Below are 22230 nucleotides of genomic sequence, written 5' to 3'. Positions count from 1 at the left end.
GACCTCTGACCTCTGACCTCTGACCTCTGACCTCTGACCTCTGACCTCTGACCTCTGACCTCTGACCTCTGACCTCTGACCTTCGACCTTCGACCTTGGTCAGTGGACCAGGTGGTCAGTATAACAGTTGACCAGTTTGTCTTGTGACTTATTACTATATCTGAGTTAACCTATCATAGCGCTTACTTTTGCATAGCTTATAATAGGTTACTCAATGATAAGGTTTACTCAACGTCATCACGTGTCAACACTTGTCTTTGGTCGGACCAGTCAGATCCTACCGTGTAGCGGACACAGTACCGGAGTTCCCTTCTATATAGTATTCGCTTACGTAATAAGTGGACGACTCCCATCGACGCGGCGTTCGATTGCTATCCTTTATGTTAACTGTATCCTATAGGACTGTTGAGCCTGTAGGACCAATGGGCCTGTAGTGAAGCCATATGTGATCCATAATACCATCCATGACGTAATCCATGGTGTACTTCCATGACTCAATCGATAATGTTATCCATGATGTAATCTTTCTTGCGGTCAGCTTTCATCAGTATAACATCGATAGTGTAATCCATGACGCAATCCAAGACCACCAGCCGCGACGAGTAAGTAATACACACAAAGTAATATGCAAATACTTTTATTTCATCTTATAAACAGTTATACATTGTAGTACTCCCAGAGAAACTCCGAAGAGATCTCCGAAGAGAACTGAGAACTGATCTCAGAAGAGAACCCACTTTGGTGTCTGAAAGACACCTCTATTTATACTAAAGTGTACGTGAGAAATAATCAGGTCGTATTGAGTCAGCTTTAATCCCTGGGCGTAAACTATTCATTTTTCTGTATAACATTTCAATACATTATTTTAACTGTGAAATACAGAGTAAAAATAAAATAAAACTTTGCTTAAAAGTAGGAGTTTACTACTCACTGTTCTGTATAACATTTCAATGCATTATTTTAACAGTGAAATACTAAATAAAAATAAAACAAAACTTTGCTTAAAAGTAGGTGTTTACTATTCACTTTTCTGTAAAACACTTAAATACATTTTTAAAAGTGAATTCTAGATTTTAGTATTAAGCAAACATTGGTTTGCAAATATAATTAATTAAATAAAAATAAAACTAAGCGTTGTGTTAAATTCACTTTAGTAAATTTAAACACAAACAAAAATCACTTTTGTATTGAAATAATTATAGCTTTAAAACATTAATCAGTATATCATTGCAATGGCACTGACTACTTATAACACTACTAATTATATTATTTTTTCAGTTACAGTATTTTCAAAGACAAGGATATCAAGTTACCTTAATTTGGGAGCACGAGTTCAAAAACGAATTGAACACAGATGATGAACTAAGGCAATACTATCCATTGCGTCAGAGATATTATGCAAAAATGAATAAAATCGGTCATGTAGATATCCGTGAAAGTTTTTATGGTGGGCGAACAAATAATTTATTTTTCAATGATGACTGCAAAGAAAATGAAATAATAAAATATAAAGATGTCTGCAGTCTTTACCCTACTGTACTCTCCAAATGTGAATACCCTATAGGGCACCCAATAGTATTAAGTGAATTTTCGTCACATAACATTAATGGATATTTTGGGTTTATAAAGTGCAAAGTCCTACCGCCAAAAGCTTTATATATCCCTGTCTTACCAATGCGATTAAAAAACAATAAATTGGTTTTTGCATTATGTGGTTTATGTGCTTCTGATAAGATAGATCATTGCTCTCATTCAGACAGAGAGAGATGCCTTATTGGCTCTTGGTACTCTGAAGAGTTGAAATTGGCTATAACTAAAGGGTATAAAATTGAAAAAATATATGAAGTACTACATTATGAGCAAAGAACAGATGATATATTCAAAGAATATATCAATAAGTGGCTTAAAATCAAAACCGAAGCTTCTGGATGGCCATCAACATGTATAACAAATGAAGATAAACAAAATTATATAACAGAATACAGAGTCCGCGAAAACGTTGAACTTGAATTTGACAAAATGGAGAAAAACCCTGGCTTGCGTTTTATTGCAAAGCTTATGCTTAACAGTCTTTGGGGTAAATTAGCTCAACGACCCAATCAAATGAAAACTAAAATATGTATCCAATATGATGATTATAGAAGAATCATCACTGATGCAAAATATGTTATTAAAGGTAAATTATTTTATATATTATTTATTTATTAAATTACTTATTAATTATTTTTTTATTACTATTAGGTGAAATAATGCCTAATGAGAAAAATATTATTGTTAATTATAAATGCATTGATGATAGTTATTGTAATGCCGGTAACACATCAATCGCATTGGGATCAATGGTGACGGCAAATGCGAGGATTCATTTATATAAAGAACTGGATAAAATTGAAAATTCTTCAGCTGGACGTGTCAAATATTTTGACACTGATTCAGTAATATACAAACACGATGTCACTAAAAACTGGTACGATCCGATAACAGGTGATTTTTTAGGTGATATGTCTGACGAAATTGAAAAGGATTACGGTGCCAATGCATATATTGACTCATTTGCTTCCTGTGGACCAAAAAATTATGGCTATCGCGTTAGACTAGCAAATGGAACGGCTATAAATAAATGCAAAGTAAAAGGAATAGCTATAACAAATGAACTTAAGGCTGAAATTAACTTTGATTTGATAGCCAAAACAGCTGAAAATTATTTTATTAATCAAATATTTACAACAACAGCTAAACAGTTATGTTTTAGAACAGATAAAGTTCATAACGTTTATACCGAAAAGATTAATAAGTTATATAGAGCTGTATCTGAGAAAAGAGTTATTGTCACATATCATCCATATTACCAAACTATTCCATTTGGATATATTGATGAATTCACTGAATAAAATAATAAATTGTAACCATTAATAAACATGTATTTTTTATTTAATAAACTAATAAAAATAAAATAATAAAATAAAAAAAACAAAAACAAAATTTAATTCCAAAAATAGGCGCATAATTAAACACAAACAAATTCAATACTTATAATAATTAAAAAATTACACAAAAAATTATTATTTAAAAAAAAATATATTAATATATTATGCAAATTGTATATTATTTATATACTTGTGATACAGTGATATTTTTTAATATATTTGTAATATTGCAAATTATTGAAAAAATTATTAATGAATGATAGTAATGTGATGTAACAGTAATAAATAACAGTAATTTATGAATGTGGTGTAGTAGTAGTGTATTGTAATGTAGTAATAATGTTATGAATTATAGTTATAACAGTAATACTAATGACGTAGTTGTAATAATAAAATAGTTATAAAGAAAATAATAATAATAATTTTTATTTAAAATTAATTATACAAAAAGTAATTATATAAATATAATTATATTAATATTATTATTATAAAAAATAATTAAACAAAATAATTATACAAAATAATAATTGTACAAAAAATAATTATTTAAAAATAGATTTACAAAATATAATTATATAAAAATAATTATACAAAATATAATTGTACAAAATATAATTGTACAAAAAAATTATGTAAAAATAATTATACAAAAAATAATTATACAATATATGATTATATAAAAATACTTGTATAAAAATAATTATACAAAATATAATTATATAAAAATAGATATACAAAATATAATCATACAAATTATAATTATACAAAATATAATTATATAATTAAATTGTAAAGGTTAATGTAGTTAAATAAAGTAATGCTATATTATTGAGTAAATTAAATTCATGAAATATAAATCGTTTATTTATGTATATGCTGATAATTATGATGTTATGTTAATAAGTAATATAAAGGTAGTGTTGTATAACAATGTAAATTATGTAAATGTTATGTAGAACTTAGTTTTATTATTAATTAATGTTAGTTTTAATTTAAATATGCATAGTTATATTGTAAATTTTATATATAATGCAAAATAAGTAGTCTTATTTTTTATTTGTTATATATATATATATAGTAAATTAATCGTTACACGTAATCTAACATAACATGTTACACGTGACATAAGATATTATTAGAATAACATTCTAATAGTATTATGAAATTTTTTTTTATAAATTACCAATATACAATACTGAAATAAAATATATAAAATGTATAACTTATATAACTTTATAATATATATATATATATATGAACACAAACACATCCACATACAATCATATACAATGTGAAGTTTCATTTGAAAAGACAAATTGGGGCCTTTCACAAATACGTTACGAATTAATCCGTGTCAAGTATGGTATATACTACTAATACCATTTATTATCTATAGCGACAACAATGGCTCAATTACCCTCATGTAACCCTGGTGAAAAAATATGTGGTAATACCTGCTGTGAACCGGGACAGTTGTGTGCCGCTATTGGTCTACTCGGTGTAGCCATATGTTTGGGTACGGGTTAAGTGGTAATTCAAAGCGCGTTTAAATTGTAATTAATTTTAAATGCAAACTAATATAAAATTTCAGTTTAAATTTGAATAATTGTTTTATTAGGAAATAATTGTAATATTTTATTTTTCTAAACAAAATTTATTTWATTTTTTATTAATAAAATTTTGATATTTTAATATATTTTAATTTGTTTATAATGTAATTTATAATTATAGTTTAGTTATACATATGACAGGTCATTTTAGCTGCTGATGTATAAACGCATGCGACAAACACACACACACACACACACACACACACACACACACACACACACACACACATRCATTACAGAAAACAWTTTTTTTGAAAGTTTGTTGGAATTTTTTAAATAAATAAAATAAAATTAAATTAATTTTTTAAAAAACTTTTATGTATAAATTTATATAAATAATAGACAAATAAAATCTATATAAATTTATTATTAAATCATTAAGCTAACAACTACAAATTGTTTTATAATAGTTAAGTAATTATAATAATAAAAAAAAAATCTAATATGTCTATAAATCTAGCAAATCATTCAATATATATATTTTTACAGTAATTTTATTGCTTTATAGATATAAATATTTTAAATAGTTTGTCAACTATTTTTTATTTAATTTATTATATAATATACTAATACTAATCTGATTTATTATGTAAAAAAATTCAAATATTACATAAAAACACCAATAATGCTAATGTCATGCATATTGTAATTTATGCTAGTATTTGAAATATTTGTATTAACCTAACATATACTGTATATTCAAAGTTAAAATTTAAAAGTTTTGTTTTCTGATATCTATACGAGAATTTTTTTTTGTATGTCTAGCATTTTATTTTCTAATTTTGAATTTTTTTTGATTTTAAATTAGTTTATGAAAGTATTAAGTATAAGGGATCAGCATGATAAAAAAATATGTATTAGAAATATGCAAGCTTACAAAAATAATATTTAAACTAATTAGGTGTCATAAAAATATATCAATGTCAAATTTGTATTTAATTGAAAATTGTGTAAATAAAATAACTCATTGTTGATAACTCATTCCAAAACAGATATATTTTTTTGGGTTTTTTAGATATTTTAGGGATTATATTTTTAAAATTTTCGGACAATCTGGTAAATTTTTAGATTTCCAGTTATTTACTCCTTATATCTTGGGAATGGTATATAAAAAAAAAATGGTACCAAAATTTTATGAAAAAACAAATTTTTAGATAAACAATATTGTTGTACAACCGGATCGATTACGTAATCTAAAGTAACTAAATTTGAATTTATTTGTCATACTTAGTCATTTTGATACCCTACATGACTAAAGTTAAGTTTTATTTGATTATCAACTTATTTATGCAATTCATGTTTTTGTATTTCTGGAAATGCTTTCTAGCATTTTCAACTGGTTATGTATTCAAAAAAAAAGTATATAAGCTCATAGTTTGTTACTAACAAAAACGGGAAAAATACTATTAAATTATTATTTAATATACTTTAATATATATTTTTTAATATTTTAATTTTATACTACAATGCGTTCGGTTATTATTTTAATTGCAATTGTTGGACTATTTTTTGGTATATTATATATATATATATATATATAAGTTATAATAAAATACTTTTTATTAGTATTTTATATTGTGTATTGTTTAGAAATATTTATATCATAYATATATTTTTTTGACCTAGCTTCAACAACAATGGCCCAGGGTATACCAGCACTTTGTGATCAGGGACAAAAACCATGTGGAAATGCATGTTGTGAGCCAGGACAATTGTGTATCCATGTTGGCCTACTCGGTGTTGCTGTATGTCTAGGAAGTGGCTAAATCATAATAACATATATATTACACAAATTATATATATATATATATATATATATATATATATATATATATATATATATATATATACCGTATATATATATATATATATATATATATATATATATATATATATATATATATATATATATATATATATACAGTATATATATATATACAGTATATATTATTAATCACGTTTAGTTAGTTAAAATAAATTATTTGAATATAAAWATATATAATATATGAAAATTTTATCAAAATGTTATTTAAAAAAATCAATAGTTACTTTAATATATTGATGTTGTTTATGAATTGTAATAAATTTATTTTATTAACTAAAAAATTTAAATAATAGACATATAAAAATTTTCTAAACATGTTAATAAATTATTTTACATATTTATTTGTATGTATTTATAAAAATTTTGAATTACAGAAAAAATAGTTTGTTAGAAATTAATTAAAAATCAATATTATTAATAAAAATTTTTTAAAAATTAAAACAAGTAAAACTAAAATCAAGTATACAATTGTTTAGTTGAAGTAATCAAATAATAATTTAATAATGATTGCAATTTTGTTTATATTTTTTGTTTGTTTAATCGGAAAAATAATTTTTACGACACCTGGTTATCGATTAGTTAATGTCTATTATTTTTTTTAAAACCCTATCACTCGGTACCTACTGATGTGTTATTTCAGCGACAGTATAGGGGATGATATAGGGCTGTCCTAATTGTATTAATTGTGCCGCAGTTTGTGGCCAAATAAATGTTTGTTTGCCGTTCAGGCAATAAAAAATATAGTAAAATTTTTTTTATAAAATTAAATAATATTTTTTAATACATAATCACTAACTAATTGTGTGTATATTTACCAGAATATATATTTAATGTTATGTATCAAAATTATATCATATTTCTATTATTTTAATAATGAAATTATTAATAAATAGTTATAAAAAGTATTTGTTAATTTTTTTTTAAAAATATTTATGTATTTCAAATTAATAACACAATTAATTTTGATAGTTTATTGCTAAGTAAACAATGTATATATTATTTGCATATTATTTGATATTACATAAAAAATTTGCATTATAATTTTTAGGTTTAATAAACTAAAATATTCAAGTACTATATGTAAATAATTTAAATATAAATATTTGTTATTTAAAAATTTATTAAATCATTCAAGAAAAAAGTGCATTGAATTTTTAGTTATTTATGTAAAATAATTATTGCTAAATTTACATATATTCAAATTTATTTGTCTAGACTATTTTATACTATAATTATTAGTATCTAATATAAAAGTTTTTTTTAAATAATTAATTAAATTTAAATAATAGACAAATAAATTTTATTTAAATTTTATCACCTAATTAGTCTATATATTAAATAACTTATGTTAGGGGTTAAATTTTCAATTATATGGCAACAAAATTTTTTATTTAAAAAAAAGTATATAAGTATCTAAAAAATACAAATAATTAATATTATAAACAACTAATTGTACTTATTTTGTATTTAATTAATTTTGTTTATACAATGCGTTCGCTTATTGTTTTTATTGTCATAATTGGCCTATTTTGTGGTAATTTATATAAATATATATATAATTTTATAAATAATTTTTTATTGAATTTTATTTTATAACTTTTAGCATAAACAATGGCCCAGGGTGTACCAGCTATCTGTGCTGAGGGACAACGACAATGTGGTGCCAATTGTTGTGAGCCGGGACAGGCGTGTGTTAATGTTGGTCTACTCGGTGTTGCCGTATGTTTGGGTTTGGGATAACTCTATCATTGGAGATACCGGTTATTATTATTAGATTTTTTTTAAGTAATTATGTTTTTTTTTGTTAGAATAATTAGTTTTGAATAAAAATTTATTAGTTTTATTATTAGTTAGAAAATTTTTTAGTTAATTAAATAATGTTGTTGTAGTTTTTTATATAAATAGAAATTAGATATTTAGTATTAATAATTGTCTAAATAAATATTATTAAACATTTACAATTTTATTGTAATTATTTTAATACATCTATTTTTTGTTAATAAAAATTTTATAACTATAATATGTTATCATGTTGTCAATGAAATTATTGTTATGAATACTTAAATATAAATAATTTTTGTACTTAATGATTGGAGTAGTTTAATTAAATAAAAAACTAAAAAAGTAAGATTGAAATTTTTAAAAACTTAAAGTTAGTAATAAATTTATTTATTAAAAGTTAGTTTTATAAAATAAATTTTAACTCTAAATTCTAATTATAATTAATAATTGTTTTTTAATTTTATTAATGTTATTGTTATAATAAATATATAATATATTAAATATATTTTTTTTAAATAATATATTATGTTCAAGCAATATAAATTGAGATATAATTTTTAATAAATAAATAAAGTATAAATTATAAAATAAATATCTTATTTACTTACTTACTTATGAATTATTATTAATTTATAAAAATAATACTAAACTATTAAATTATTTTTCCATATGTTTATCAATGATAAGTAATAATTACTTGCGATAGAAATAAATTGCATATTTRGGTATTTTTAAACAAACAAAAAACGTTATTATTATTATTGGAAAAAATATTAATAGAAAGATTAAATAAACTAATTTAAAGTAAAATTTATCCAGATAATTTTTTTATATAATATTTTATGCAAATGWGTCTGACTTTTAATATTTAGTTAACAATAATGATGTTTTTTGTTGTTGTTTTGTAGCCTATTGTATGGCAACTAATATAATACTAGAAATAATTTAGTCTTTTCAATATTTAAATGACWTATTAATTATATATTATGTATTAATTATTTTATTTTTTTTGAACATAATTATTTTCTATTTATTTTATAAAAAAATACTAAATATAGAAATTACATGAACCATATGTTTGATAAATAGTTAGCTAATAATTAGTTACTGATAGCAATATTTAGTATARCAAATTAAAAATTACTTTATTATTATTAGATTGTACTGTAGTTTTATATTAGCAAAAAAATAYTAACAGTAAACAACAAATAAAATATAATACAATTATTTTAATTTAGTTAATTTTTAGTATAATATGCGTCCAATTATTATTACTATTAATATTTTGCTGGCTATGATATTATTGTTTGGATTATTGTATGGTTGGTATACTATTACTACTACTATTAATATTTTTTTAATATAATAAAATTATCATAAATTAACTTTCTATATATAATTTAGTCTAACATATAGTATTTATCATCTATTATTAACTTTATATATATTTTTTTACTGAACAATTATAGCAAATAGACATACAAACAACAAAATGATTGAAAAACAAGTAAAACTATTACAACAACAACAACAATCACAACCATTAATGTCATCAGTTAATCGAAAATCATGCGATCCGATAGATAAATGTATAAATATTAGTATTGCAAATATATGTGTGAAATAAGGCTAACTTTTACAAGTATTATGTGTGTGTGTGTGTGTGTATGAATGGTGTATGAAGTTTATGTGGTTATGTGTGGGTATGTGTGGGTATGTGTGGGTATGTGTGGGTATGTGTGGGTATGTGTGGGTATGTGTGGGTATGTGTGGGTATGTGTGGGTATGTGTGGGTATGTGTGGGTATGTGTGGGTATGTGTGGGTATGTGTGGGTATGTGTGGGTATGTGTGGGTATGTGTGGGTATGTGTGGGTATGTGTGGGTATGTGTGGGTATGTGTGGGTATGTGTGGGTATGTGTGGGTATGTGTGGGTATGTGTGGGTATGTGTGGGTATGTGTGGGTATGTGTGGGTATGTGAAGGTAGGTGTGTAATGTGGTGTGTGTGTCTATGTGTATGTATGTGTATATATATAAGTAATAATTTAATTGATTTTTTCCATGATTTAGCTGATAATATGGTTCCTGTATATCAACAACAATATCCAAAAATAATTTGTAATTTTAAAATTGGCGAAAGAGTTTGCGGAGACAAGTGCTGTGAAAAGGGAAGGGCGTGTATTAGTGTAAGTATTATCGGTATCGGTATATGTTTGGGTTTGGGTTAAATAACTATTGGGTTAATTGTATACAAAGTTATTTTTAATTAAAAAATTAAAAATAAATAAATAATAGTTATAAAATTTAATAATAAATTCAAATAATGATTTTGTTTTTCGATAAATTTTAATTATAAAAATACAATTATAATTAACATTGTTTACGTTATTTTAATTTTATTAATGTTATACTAAATATACAATATTTTTTAAATTGTTTTTTATTATTAAAACTTTCGTAAAAATCAATTAGAATTTTCAAAATTAATTATTTATTTTAAAAAATATTTATTATTAAATAAATTATTCAATAAATATTTTTACTAATTATTTTTTTCAATAGACTTTTCTATTTAATTTACATATAAATAAATTAAATTATTATTAATCTCTAAAAAATACTAAATATAGAAATTAATTGACTCATATGTTAGTTAATAATTAGTTACGATATTAATAGCAATAAATATTTATTATTGTTATTAAATTATACTGAAGTTTGCTATTAGTAAAAAATACTAACATTAATAACAAATAAAATATAATACAATTTTCATTTATATAATTTTAATTTATTTAATTTATATCATAATATGCGTCCGATTATTAATATTAATATTTTGTTGGCAATAATGATATTGTTGTTTGTATTGGTGTTTGGTTAGTATACTACTACTACTACTACTACTACTACTACTACTACTACTACTACTACTACAATATAATTTAGTCTAACAGTATTTATWGTCTATTATTAACATATAATTATTTATTATTTTGAACTAGCTAAAAAATAATAGACAAATAAACATTAATAAACATTCAAAAAAAAACAAASAAAAAATGCATGTGTTTATGCATAAGCATCTAAAATGGTCTGTCTTATCAATATTTGAATAAATTATTTTTTTTAAATATGTATATTAAAAACTAATTTTTAATATACATAAATAAAATAAAAACATATTATTATTATTAATAAAATAAAAAACAAAATATAAATTTTAAAAATAATTTATTAATAAATTGATAAAACTTTATAATATTTTAGTTCAAATATGTTATTCTAACTAATTAAACATTATTTTACTAAAAAATAATAATAATGGCCGGAATCTCTATGATAGAGTTATCCCAAACCCAAACATATAGCAGCACCGAGTAGTCCAACATTAATACACGCCTGTCCCGGCTCACAACAACTGGCACCACATTGTCGTTGTCCCTCAGCACACACTGCTGGTACACCCTGGGCCATTGTTGTAGCTAGGTCATAAAAAATTATTTAATAATAAATATTTATAAATTATTTATTAAAGATTCTACAAAAAAAAATTATTATAATATATCTAATATACCAATAAATAGTCCAACAATTGCTARGAAAATAATAACTGAACGCATTGTAATAATTAAATTAAAAAAAATGATTTTTTATAATTAATTAATTAGTATTTATTTCTAATATTTTTCTAACTATCAAACTTTGAGCTTATATACTTTTTTTAAATATATAGATATGTTAGGTAATTCAAATATTTAATACTATCATAAATTTCAATATAATGTCATTAGCATTATTGGTTTATTCAAGTAGTATTTGAATATTTTTACATAATAATTATTATTATGCAAATATTATTCAAATAAAAATAGTTGTGAAACTATTTAAAAAAAATTATGTCAATTAACTACTACAACCAGTGCAAAAAATATTAAATGATTTGCTAGATTTTTAGACAAACTATTTTTTTAATTAAAATTACTTAATTATGACAATTTCAATTGCAAGTTTAATAAACCAATTTAACTTAAATATAAATATAAATTATTATATTGTATAATGTCTACATTTGTATTATATTGTAACAATATTGTATGGTATTGTTTAAGTATGTGTATGTGTATGTGTATGTGTATGTGTATGTGTATGTGTATGTGTATGTGTATGTGTATGTGTATGTGTATGTGTATGTGTATGTGTATGTGTATGTGTATGTGTATGTGTATGTGTATGTGTATGTGTATGTGTATGTGTATGTGTATGTGTATGTGTATGTGTATGTGTATGTGTATGTGTATGTGTATGTGTATGTGTATGTGTATGTGTATGTGTATGTGTATGTGTATGTGTATGTGTATGTGTATGTGTATGTGTATGTGTATGTGTGTATGTGTATGTGTATGTGTATGTGTATGTGTATGTGTATGTGTATGTGTATGTGTATGTGTATGTGTATGTGTATGTGTATGTGTATGTGTATGTGTATGTGTATGTGTATGTGTATGTGTATGTGTATGTGTATGTGTATGTGTATGTGTATGTGTATGTGTGTCTCGCATGTAATTTTGCAAAAATTTGAATTTATAATTTTAGATTCGGTTAGGGGATTAGCATCTAAAATGACCTATCTTCTATAAACATTACAAAATGGCGACAAAAATGTAAAAATTGAAATTTAATATTTTTTACATGGATACATTTAGTACATAAACATTTATAATTACAATGATAGTAGTTTTGATTTTGAAATATTAATATTTTTTATTATTTTAATTAAATACTAATATTGTATATAAATAATATTGTTTACACCAAAATCTAAAGTTGTTATATACATTATTATTAATAATATAAATATTATATTTAGTTTTTGACTATAATTTTGATATTTTAATAGATAAAATACATCATTAAAAGTATAATTATAAAATACATTATAAACAAATTAAAATGTATTAGAATTTCATTTATTAATAAAAAACAAATTTTATTTATAAATAAAGTATTACAAATATTTCTTAATAAAACATATAATTTATATATTTAACTGGAATTTTATATTAGTTTGCATTTAAAATTAATTACAATTTAAACGTGCTTTGAATTGCTAGAGTTAACCCAAACCCAAACATATGGCTACACCGAGTAGACCAATAGCGGCACACAACTGTCCCGGTTCACAGCAGGTATTACCACATATTTTTTCACCAGGGTTACAATCGGGATCATCTGCCATTGTTGCAGCTATTGTTAATAAATAGTATTATAAAAATTGTTTTATATAAAAAATAATAAATATATTTTAGTATAATATTTTATTATATCTATTTTTTGTATAAATACAAACCAAACAATAAGCCAATCATAATAACTAAAATAATAACTGAACGCATTGTTTTAGTGAATTTATAATTAAAAAATAAAATAATAATAATTTTTTATTAACTTAATTTTGATATGAATTTATACACACAAACTATTGCTGCTTTTATACTTTTTTTTAAATATATTAATTTTATATATAATTCAAGAATTTTATACTAACATAATATTTATGTAAATAAAATAATTTATTAAAATATTTACATTTTAATTAATATGTAAATTAATAAAAAAATTAGTCTAGACAATTATATTTAAATATTTGTATATATTTTGTATATATAGTGTATTGATTATTAACTCTATTAAATAGTTTTATAATAGTTGCTAAAAAACGTTAGTTGTTAAAATTATTTAAAATGTATGTAATAGTTAGTTATTGAAATAGTTATTTATTTTCTTATAAATATTTCAACTGATATATAATTTACTTGTTTTCTATTTACAAAAATGATTTATATAAATAAAATAAATATTTATTATGATAAATAACAGTTATTTTAATAATATATATATATATATATTTGAGCAATATTTTACAATTTTATGCTTATATTTTTCAAAATAACTGAAATAGTTATTTATAAGTTTTTATAGTTGCTAACCCAACAAATAGTTATTTATAGTTATAATAAAATTTCGGAAATAGCGTCCACTGGTCAACTTCGGTTACTTTATAAGCGTTAAACCGACAAAATAATTTATTTAGTTGAAAATCAAGACACTACTTATAAATTACTTGTAATTCAATGCTCTTTTTTTGAAAATGATTTGATAAAATTATAAAATATATATATATATATTAAATKATTGTATAAATTTGTTTATTAAAACTGAGATTATAATGCAAATTTTTATTTAATGTCAACATTTTTATTATTAAGCWATAAGTTAGAAAATTATTGCATAACTATTTTTAGTTTTTTTTGAAATACATATTAAGTACATAAATGCCTAAAAATTAAAGTATTGTTTAAACTAAATTATTAGTATATTTTTATTAATACTATGTATTTTAAACATGTTTTAACTTAAAATCTAAATCCACAAAATAGTTAGTCAAGTCTAATTTTATAGTAATTTATAACTACTCTAACTTACAGTTTGAGTCTTAAATTAAAAAATTTATTATAATATTATTTTTTATGTTTTAAATTATAATATTGTCACTAATACTTAGCAAAAAAWATATATATATTTATATTATATTTTAAGTTTACGAATAAAAATTGTTTTTAAATTTATATTTAAATTTATATTAAATTAAATTAAATATATATTTTTTAAATTAAATTTATATTTTTTAAATTAAATTTATATTTTTTAAATAAATATAATTAATTAATTTTATAAATATAAAAACTAATTATTAGTATATTTTTATTAATACTATGTATTAAACATAAATTAACTAAAAAAATTTATTAATTAAAAATTTACTATATTATACTCTAAAATCTATTGTTTTTTAAATAAATATCTTACTAGACTTAGTAAATACTGTATTTAAACCGATTGTATCGATCAATTCACGATATATATATATACCCGAAAATCGTGTATTTATGTTAAATTATACCCGCAACCCCCCCCYCCCCAATTCTCTCGGAAACCAACTATAAATTTAATTAGATAATAATAAAATTAATTGGGTCAATTTGACCACGAACAACCCGTTCCCGTTAAAATAACCGGGACCACTAGTCTCATCTATTTTTTATTGGAATAACATAATTAAATCAACTAAATTTGATTCCCGGGTAAAACATCGATTTTAACCGTTTACAATATATATATATACCAGATTTTTAAAATATATTTTTCATGTGTGTTTAAAATTGTTGTTAAATACATGTTAACAGTTTTTATGTTATAATTAAAATTCAAACTTTAAATATATATATATATATATTTAATTAATTATTTATTATTAAAATATTATTATTAAAACAATAATAAGAATTGGAAAATTAATTATCAAAATGTTTATTATTAAAACAAAATTTTTAGMTAACCAAATAAAATAATATAAATATTTATTTAATAATTATTTTTTTCAAAAATTATTTCACATATGAACAAAATGTCTATATTTTAATTAGGTATTTAAATTATATATATATATATATATATATATATATTTTACCCGTATGTTTGCTAATGTTAATTAATAAATTGCATAAGGACTTTTTWAAAAAAAAATTATTAATTTAATTATTATTACTAGCTCAAAATTTTGTTATTWRATTAAATATTTAMTAAAATATATACATTAACTTCTAATAATATTTAATTAATTATACTCTATTATGCAAATTCGTCCGATTATTATTATTATTTTGTTGGCAATAATAATGTTATCGTTTGGATCATTGTTTGGTTAGTGTAAACTAATTAATTTGATTATAATTAATTAAATATTAAAAAAAAAAAATTTAGTCCACAAAGTTTTTATTTTATATTTACTTTATATATATATATAAACTAATTATTATTAATTAGCTAAACCTACTACTAAACCAAAAAACAACAACAAAATAACTAAAACATCAGCAAAACCAGTACAACAACAAAAACAGGAAGAAAAACCATTACCCTATCGGACGTGTAAACCTGGCTTAAGATCATGTGGTGATCTTTGCTGTGATCCTGCGCTTACGTGTTTCAGTATTGTTTTGGCTAATATGGCTTCATGTTTGGGATAGGCATCACTGTAGCGCCCATACCGTTACATCAATTTGAACATTACAAATGTCGATTTTTGTAATTTGCAATTAATAAAACATAACTACATTTAAWTTTTTTAAATTTTTATTATTATAATTAACCAAAATTTATAATATTATTTTTAATTTTTATTTATTTCATATAATTATATTACTATAGAGTTTATATAGAAGTTATATATACAGTATATATATATATATAATAAAATATGAAAATAATTAAATATTTGCCAATTTTTCAAAATAGTTTACAAAATTAGTAAACAATAGTTTGAGGGTTTCATCGCCAGTAATATCCCGACATTTTTCTTGCAAACCATTCAATTCGTGTTTGATATACACAACCAAATCGTCGGCAACATTCAAATCTCGATACAAATGTCTAATACATTGAACAGCTATCGGGTCATTGCCGATGCCATAGTTATTGGCCAACAATTTTGACTGTTGTTGGCTATCGGCTGAATTGCCAGCCAATTGCAATGCCCGCACAAATAGCCAGGTGCATTTTCCAGACTCGATATCGGTGTCCAATGTGTCCAACCGACCCAACTCGTTGATGGCGCCTAACAAACTGCCCACTGGTTCGACCATATTGTCTAGTATTTCGGTCGACAAATGTTTAATCAATTGATTGTCCGGTACGCACGTAAATACTTAATAAATTATATAAATATATTTATWTATATTTAAATTATAAATATACAAATTTAAAAATCTACCCTGTATGTACTAATTATTATTACCCAATAGAAATGTTGTTATTGTAAAATAGCCATATTTGTATTTTTTAAGCAATCTGTAATTGTCCATGGTAAATGTTTTTAGATCATGCTTGTTGTTTGCACGTGTAAATTGCACGTCCAACAGTCTACCATAAGCTGTATTTTCTATACACTATTACATACATACATAWAAAATAAATTGATCAGCATCAATTAACAATTAAAAATAAATATCAGATAAACTATTTGTACATATGTTTTGATTTTTTTTGTTTATAATTAATACAYGATTAGTTAGATTAAAAAAWTRATTTTTTAAATTAAATTTATAAATCTAACAAATTTTTCATAATAATAATAAATAATATCAAGTTTATAATGTACCTTGCTAATGATGTCAATCATTTCAATATAATTTGGATGATCTCTATARTAAAGTTTGACTATTTTATAGGCTGTCGACACCAAAATTGTAGTGTCGTTAACGGCTGACATACCAATAGTGGGCTAAAATTAAATTAAATTWTTAATWTTAATTAAATCTATATTATTTAAAGAAATTTATTTATTTTAGAAAAAAAAACTTCAAGTCATATAAATATTAAACAACATTACAAATAACATAATATATAGCTATGAATAATAACTTTTGATTTCAATTGATGGACAGTTGTCTACTATTAACAAATACATACTAATGTGTGCCAACACGGCTGACCGTTACGTGTGTCGGATCCGTCGAYAATATCTTCGTGGGTGTCGTCGTGTGCCATCACAAATACCAGTGCCCACAGTAGCGGATAYAGTGGYCGGTCTAACTCCAGGTCAAAACGGSTACTAATTGTTTTATGACCACTTAGTATACGATAAGTTGTTATCAGTATTTCGAGACAATCGTCAAAATCTTGGCGTTGAATCAAATAGTCATACATTTTCTTGAGTACAGGTCTCAGCACTTGGATGTCTGAGCCCAGCGATTCGTTGGCCAATAGTTTGTCAACAATTTTGTCGTACATTGAATAAAATTCACGAATACTATCGGCTATACTGTTGTCAGCCATTTGTTTTTAAATGTTTTGTTTTTGTAAAATTAATTTTAAGTCAATAAACAATTAAAATTAATTTCCAGTTATTTTTAAACTATAATAAAAATAGTTTAGTTTAAATAATAATAATAATTTAGTTTATTATCAATAATATAATAGATTATTAATTAATTTGAAAATAATTTATATGTAATTACATTAAGCTATAAAAAATATTTACACTTTACTTTTAAAAAATATTTATTTTATTAGAAATATGTTTTAAAAATATAAATTTTTTTTGAAAAACATTTTTGCAAATAATTTAAAATCATTGTAACAAAAAATTGCTAATTCATGAAATTTTTTGTTTGTATAAATGAGTTGGAAATTTTTTTACAATAAATAACTTGAATTATTTGCAAATTAATATTATTAATATTTTTAAAAAAAATAAAAATAAATAAATATTGTATAATAAAAATAATAAAAACTTATATTTCACTAATTATACCAATAATAACAAACAAAAATTTACTTTCAATAACTTCACATAACATTTCAAATACCAATTTTTGTGTCAAAATTTGTTTGCAAAATATATTACACATTTCTAGCAATAAATAAATATAATCTATATATAAAATTTTCAATAATAGATATTAAAATAAAGTTTTATCTAAAATTATAAATGAATTAATAATTTTATCTTCTTAGTTTTTTTATTAGGGGGAGGGGTTTGAAAATAAAAAAATTTGATCCAAAAAAATCATAGGGATTTAAGAACGGAAAATGATTTGTCCATTTAGTATCGGTTTTTAAACTAATAAGTCGATCACCTATAGTGTATAGTAGTGATACAATACTAATGTCAAACAGATAACATTCTGTATTAGTCTTTCGAGTTTCGAGTGAAACTTGAAATCAATTGTAAGTTGAAATTAAAATATTTTAATTAAAATAATTAGTTAAAATATAAACTATGCTAATCTATATACGCCTGAGGCCAAGGAAACAATAACCGCCGAGAGATATCAAGATAGTCTTGACGAAAGTCTGTCCACAGTTGACGTCTTCTATCCCCATAAATTTGTCTTTCAACAAGACAACGCGCCTTCCCATACCGCGATATTAACAAAAGATTACTTGCGAGGAACGGGCCACCAAACTTTCCGGACCTCAACCAAATAGAAATTCTAAGGAAGTTGATAGAGGATGCGCTAGAAAAAGAGACCCAGTGCACCATGGATAATTGGATGGAAAAGAAGCTCCTAAACACTTAGAGTCACTCATCGGAAGCATAAGAACCCGTCTTTTTTATATTTAATTTTTATATTTAATTAATTATTTAATTGTCTCAATAATATTGCAATATACTTTTCATAACTGGGCAAAAGTCTACTATAAGATTGAATTTCCAGATGTGAWCTACGTAAAAAACAASATCTTCGATTACGAACTCACTCTTCACAATTGGCGCATAAATTTAATAGTACTTCGTAATTGTATGGAGAAGGGCGAAGTGGTAAATGACCAACATTTTTAATCATTTGATCAACATCATATTTTCTGGTTTAATTTTTTTTGATTTAATTATGGTAACTGTTTTTCTTAAATTTAACAAAATTTTAATTTTCTTTTCTTATATAAATTTGGATATCATTATTAAACAATAATTATCATTTGCAAACAACTTTTTTATATTAATTTATTATTTATTTATTTATTAATAGTTAATCATAGATCATCATTTAATAAGAAATGAGATAAACAAATTAATGAAAAAATATGATTATGAAAAATTATTCTAATCAACCTAAATTATTTGATAACATTTAAAATCTAAAAAATTATTTCAACGATTCATAATAAAAGTTTACAAAAATTAAAATTTTTTAAAATATGTGATTACAGTATAAYATATAATTTAAATTAATTTGATAATTTAGCTAATGATAATATTTCTGATAGTATAAAAGTACATTATAACAATTAAAATGTGATAGCTATATTGACTCTGTTTTTAATATTTTATCATTAAAAATTTTTCATTCTAATGAATATTACTTTTTTGAGATTTATAATATTAGGTTTAATAATAGGTTATAATGATCTATTAAATAAATTAAATTTGATGAAATATCTATGAGATTACAGTAAATTAACTAATAATGAATCTAAAAAATGGAAATTAATTGATTATTGTTTATCTTTAGTCAAAATAGATTTAAGTATGAATAAAATTGATAGTTGGTCAAACATTACTAATAATGATTAGATTTTATTCAATGTTGGTAGATATTTGCATTTATATGTTTTTTCGTTATAACTAATATACTTATATRTTTGTTTGACATAAATAAAATAAATAAAAAATATTATAAGTGCTCTAAATTTAAAATCTATAAATCAAAAATAAAATTTTTTATATTTATTCTGATAATCACATAACTTATGACCTTATACTTAAAAATTGTTATCACTCTCTGAATCGTTGGTAAAGTTCTACAGTATAATCTGAATTGTAGATATTTTTTGTATTTCTCCAGATCTACCAAAAGCTCATAATAGGCATCAGAAAACTATAAGTAAATAATTAAACATGAGTATTTTATTTATATAAACCGTATAAAAATTTTATTGTTTTTTTTAATTTTTATGTCCTTTGGATTTCGTATTAAACTTGTGATTCGCCAGTGCAAGGGATAGGTAACGGCGTGTCACAAATGATTCAGGACTCATGACTTGTACCTTAAATTTGCATAAATTTATTGTTTTGTTGTACATCTTCTTTAGTTATTAGGATTTAGATAAAACTCTTCCATAACCTTATAGTTAATACTTAAATAAACAATTAAGTAATTAAGTATAATTACTGATCAGATATAAAAAGCATAAATTTAATTTTTATCATCAAATTATCAATAACAACACCAACAACAAAAAAAACCCATTACTTTTGACAGTTGTATAAACTATTGGACAGTTAGACAATCAGTGCCATTAAAAGCACAGGAGTACCCAATGTTTACCCAATATTAGTTTGATTTGTGAACAATATTGGCCTTATATAGTATTATGCTATAGTGATGGGCAATAGTTATTGGAGAGTACAATAAGTTTACGGTTATTAATATATATATATATATATATATATATATATATATAGAAATACTTTTGCATTATTGTTGTTATTGTTATCAATTTGTTTGTTATTTAGTTTCAATTGAAATATTGAATTTATTAAATAAAATTTTAATTTTCTACAAAGAGTTATTTTTGTAAACTGTTTCAAGACATATACAAACAATGTTAATAAATTAAATAAAACTTTTTTTTGTCAAAGATTTTTTTTGTATAGTGAAATATTTTTTATATAAATAAATATTTTAATAAAACAGAAAAATTTAACTTTATTTATTATTTAAAAAAATAAAATAATTATTTATGTTTATTGTATTATTACTAATAATTTATTAGTATAAATGTAACAATTAAATAAATTATAGTAAAAAAAWTATTTAGCTAGATTAGAGTAACTATGATTTTAACCACTTTTTTATACCAATTTTAATATACTCAATAATATAGACAATTTATTAGATATTAACAAGATCATTTAACTAAATTTTTGTCGACATTTTGTTTGTTTATATAGTTTTGCCATTTTTAATACTCTCTCTCTCTCTCTCTCTCTCTCTCTCTCTCTCTCTCTCTCTCATACAATAAATTAATTAAAAATTATAATTAAACTATTTTTTACTTGAATTTTCCATATGTGATATTATATGATTAAAATAATATAGTGATAATACAAACAATAAAAATTATTATTATTATTATAATCATTATTATAATAATAGGTGGAAGTGTTAAGGGATAGGACTGATTGTAGTTTTTTTTTTTGGTTGTAAAACCAGTGTTACTATTCAGACAATGTTTCATCTATTAGTATCGAAAAAAATTAGACTAATATTAATACTACTATACTTGGAGTCCATTTGTCTATTGCAGGGATCGTTTCAAAAACTAGAGGACATATCGGATATACCCGACTTTCCCGATATGGATCTGGCCGCCGGTGGCGGTGGTGCCAAACACGGTAGCCAAAACCAGAAACCGCAAGCACCGCCCGATCGTAATATCAAACACTCCGTACGGCTATTCAAACAGTTGGTTAGCGGATCGATGGTCTGTATTGATAGGCAAATCTGGTCGAGTATTG

General features: G+C 22.6%; 3 protein-coding genes across 3 annotated transcripts; 2 read left to right on the top strand and 1 right to left on the bottom strand.

Moving 5' to 3' along the window:
* The first annotated feature begins 476 nt into the window (after nt 1-476).
* On the top strand, nt 477-2891 carry LOC128965664 (uncharacterized). The gene is made up of 4 exons (XM_054312408.1): nt 477-602; nt 658-741; nt 1279-2176; nt 2242-2891. Exons 1-4 carry the CDS (start codon nt 477-479, stop codon nt 2889-2891), a joined length of 1758 nt encoding a protein of 585 aa, XP_054168383.1.
* Nucleotides 2892-9325: 6434 nt separating this feature from the next.
* Nucleotides 9326-10395, top strand: LOC128960065 (uncharacterized). The gene is made up of 3 exons (XM_054306171.1): nt 9326-9466; nt 9614-9733; nt 10215-10395. Exons 1-3 carry the CDS (start codon nt 9400-9402, stop codon nt 10370-10372), a joined length of 345 nt encoding a protein of 114 aa, XP_054162146.1. The 5' UTR covers nt 9326-9399; the 3' UTR covers nt 10373-10395.
* Nucleotides 10396-16393: 5998 nt separating this feature from the next.
* On the bottom strand, nt 16394-18041 carry LOC128965655 (uncharacterized). Its single transcript, XM_054312398.1, has 5 exons — nt 17676-18041; nt 17365-17487; nt 17002-17152; nt 16521-16911; nt 16394-16409 (listed from the first exon to the last, which is right to left on the bottom strand). Exons 1-5 carry the CDS (start codon nt 18039-18041, stop codon nt 16394-16396), a joined length of 1047 nt encoding a protein of 348 aa, XP_054168373.1.
* Nucleotides 18042-22230: the final 4189 nt, after the last annotated feature.

Source organism: Oppia nitens, unplaced genomic scaffold (genome assembly GCF_028296485.1).
Source record: "Oppia nitens isolate AA-2021 unplaced genomic scaffold, nextdenovo-longstitch-racon4-pilon3 scaffold10_pilon_pilon_pilon, whole genome shotgun sequence".
Lineage (NCBI taxonomy): Eukaryota > Metazoa > Arthropoda > Arachnida > Sarcoptiformes > Oppiidae > Oppia > Oppia nitens.
Note: the sequence above shows the minus strand (reverse complement) of the source record. Positions and strands in the feature narration are given on the sequence as shown.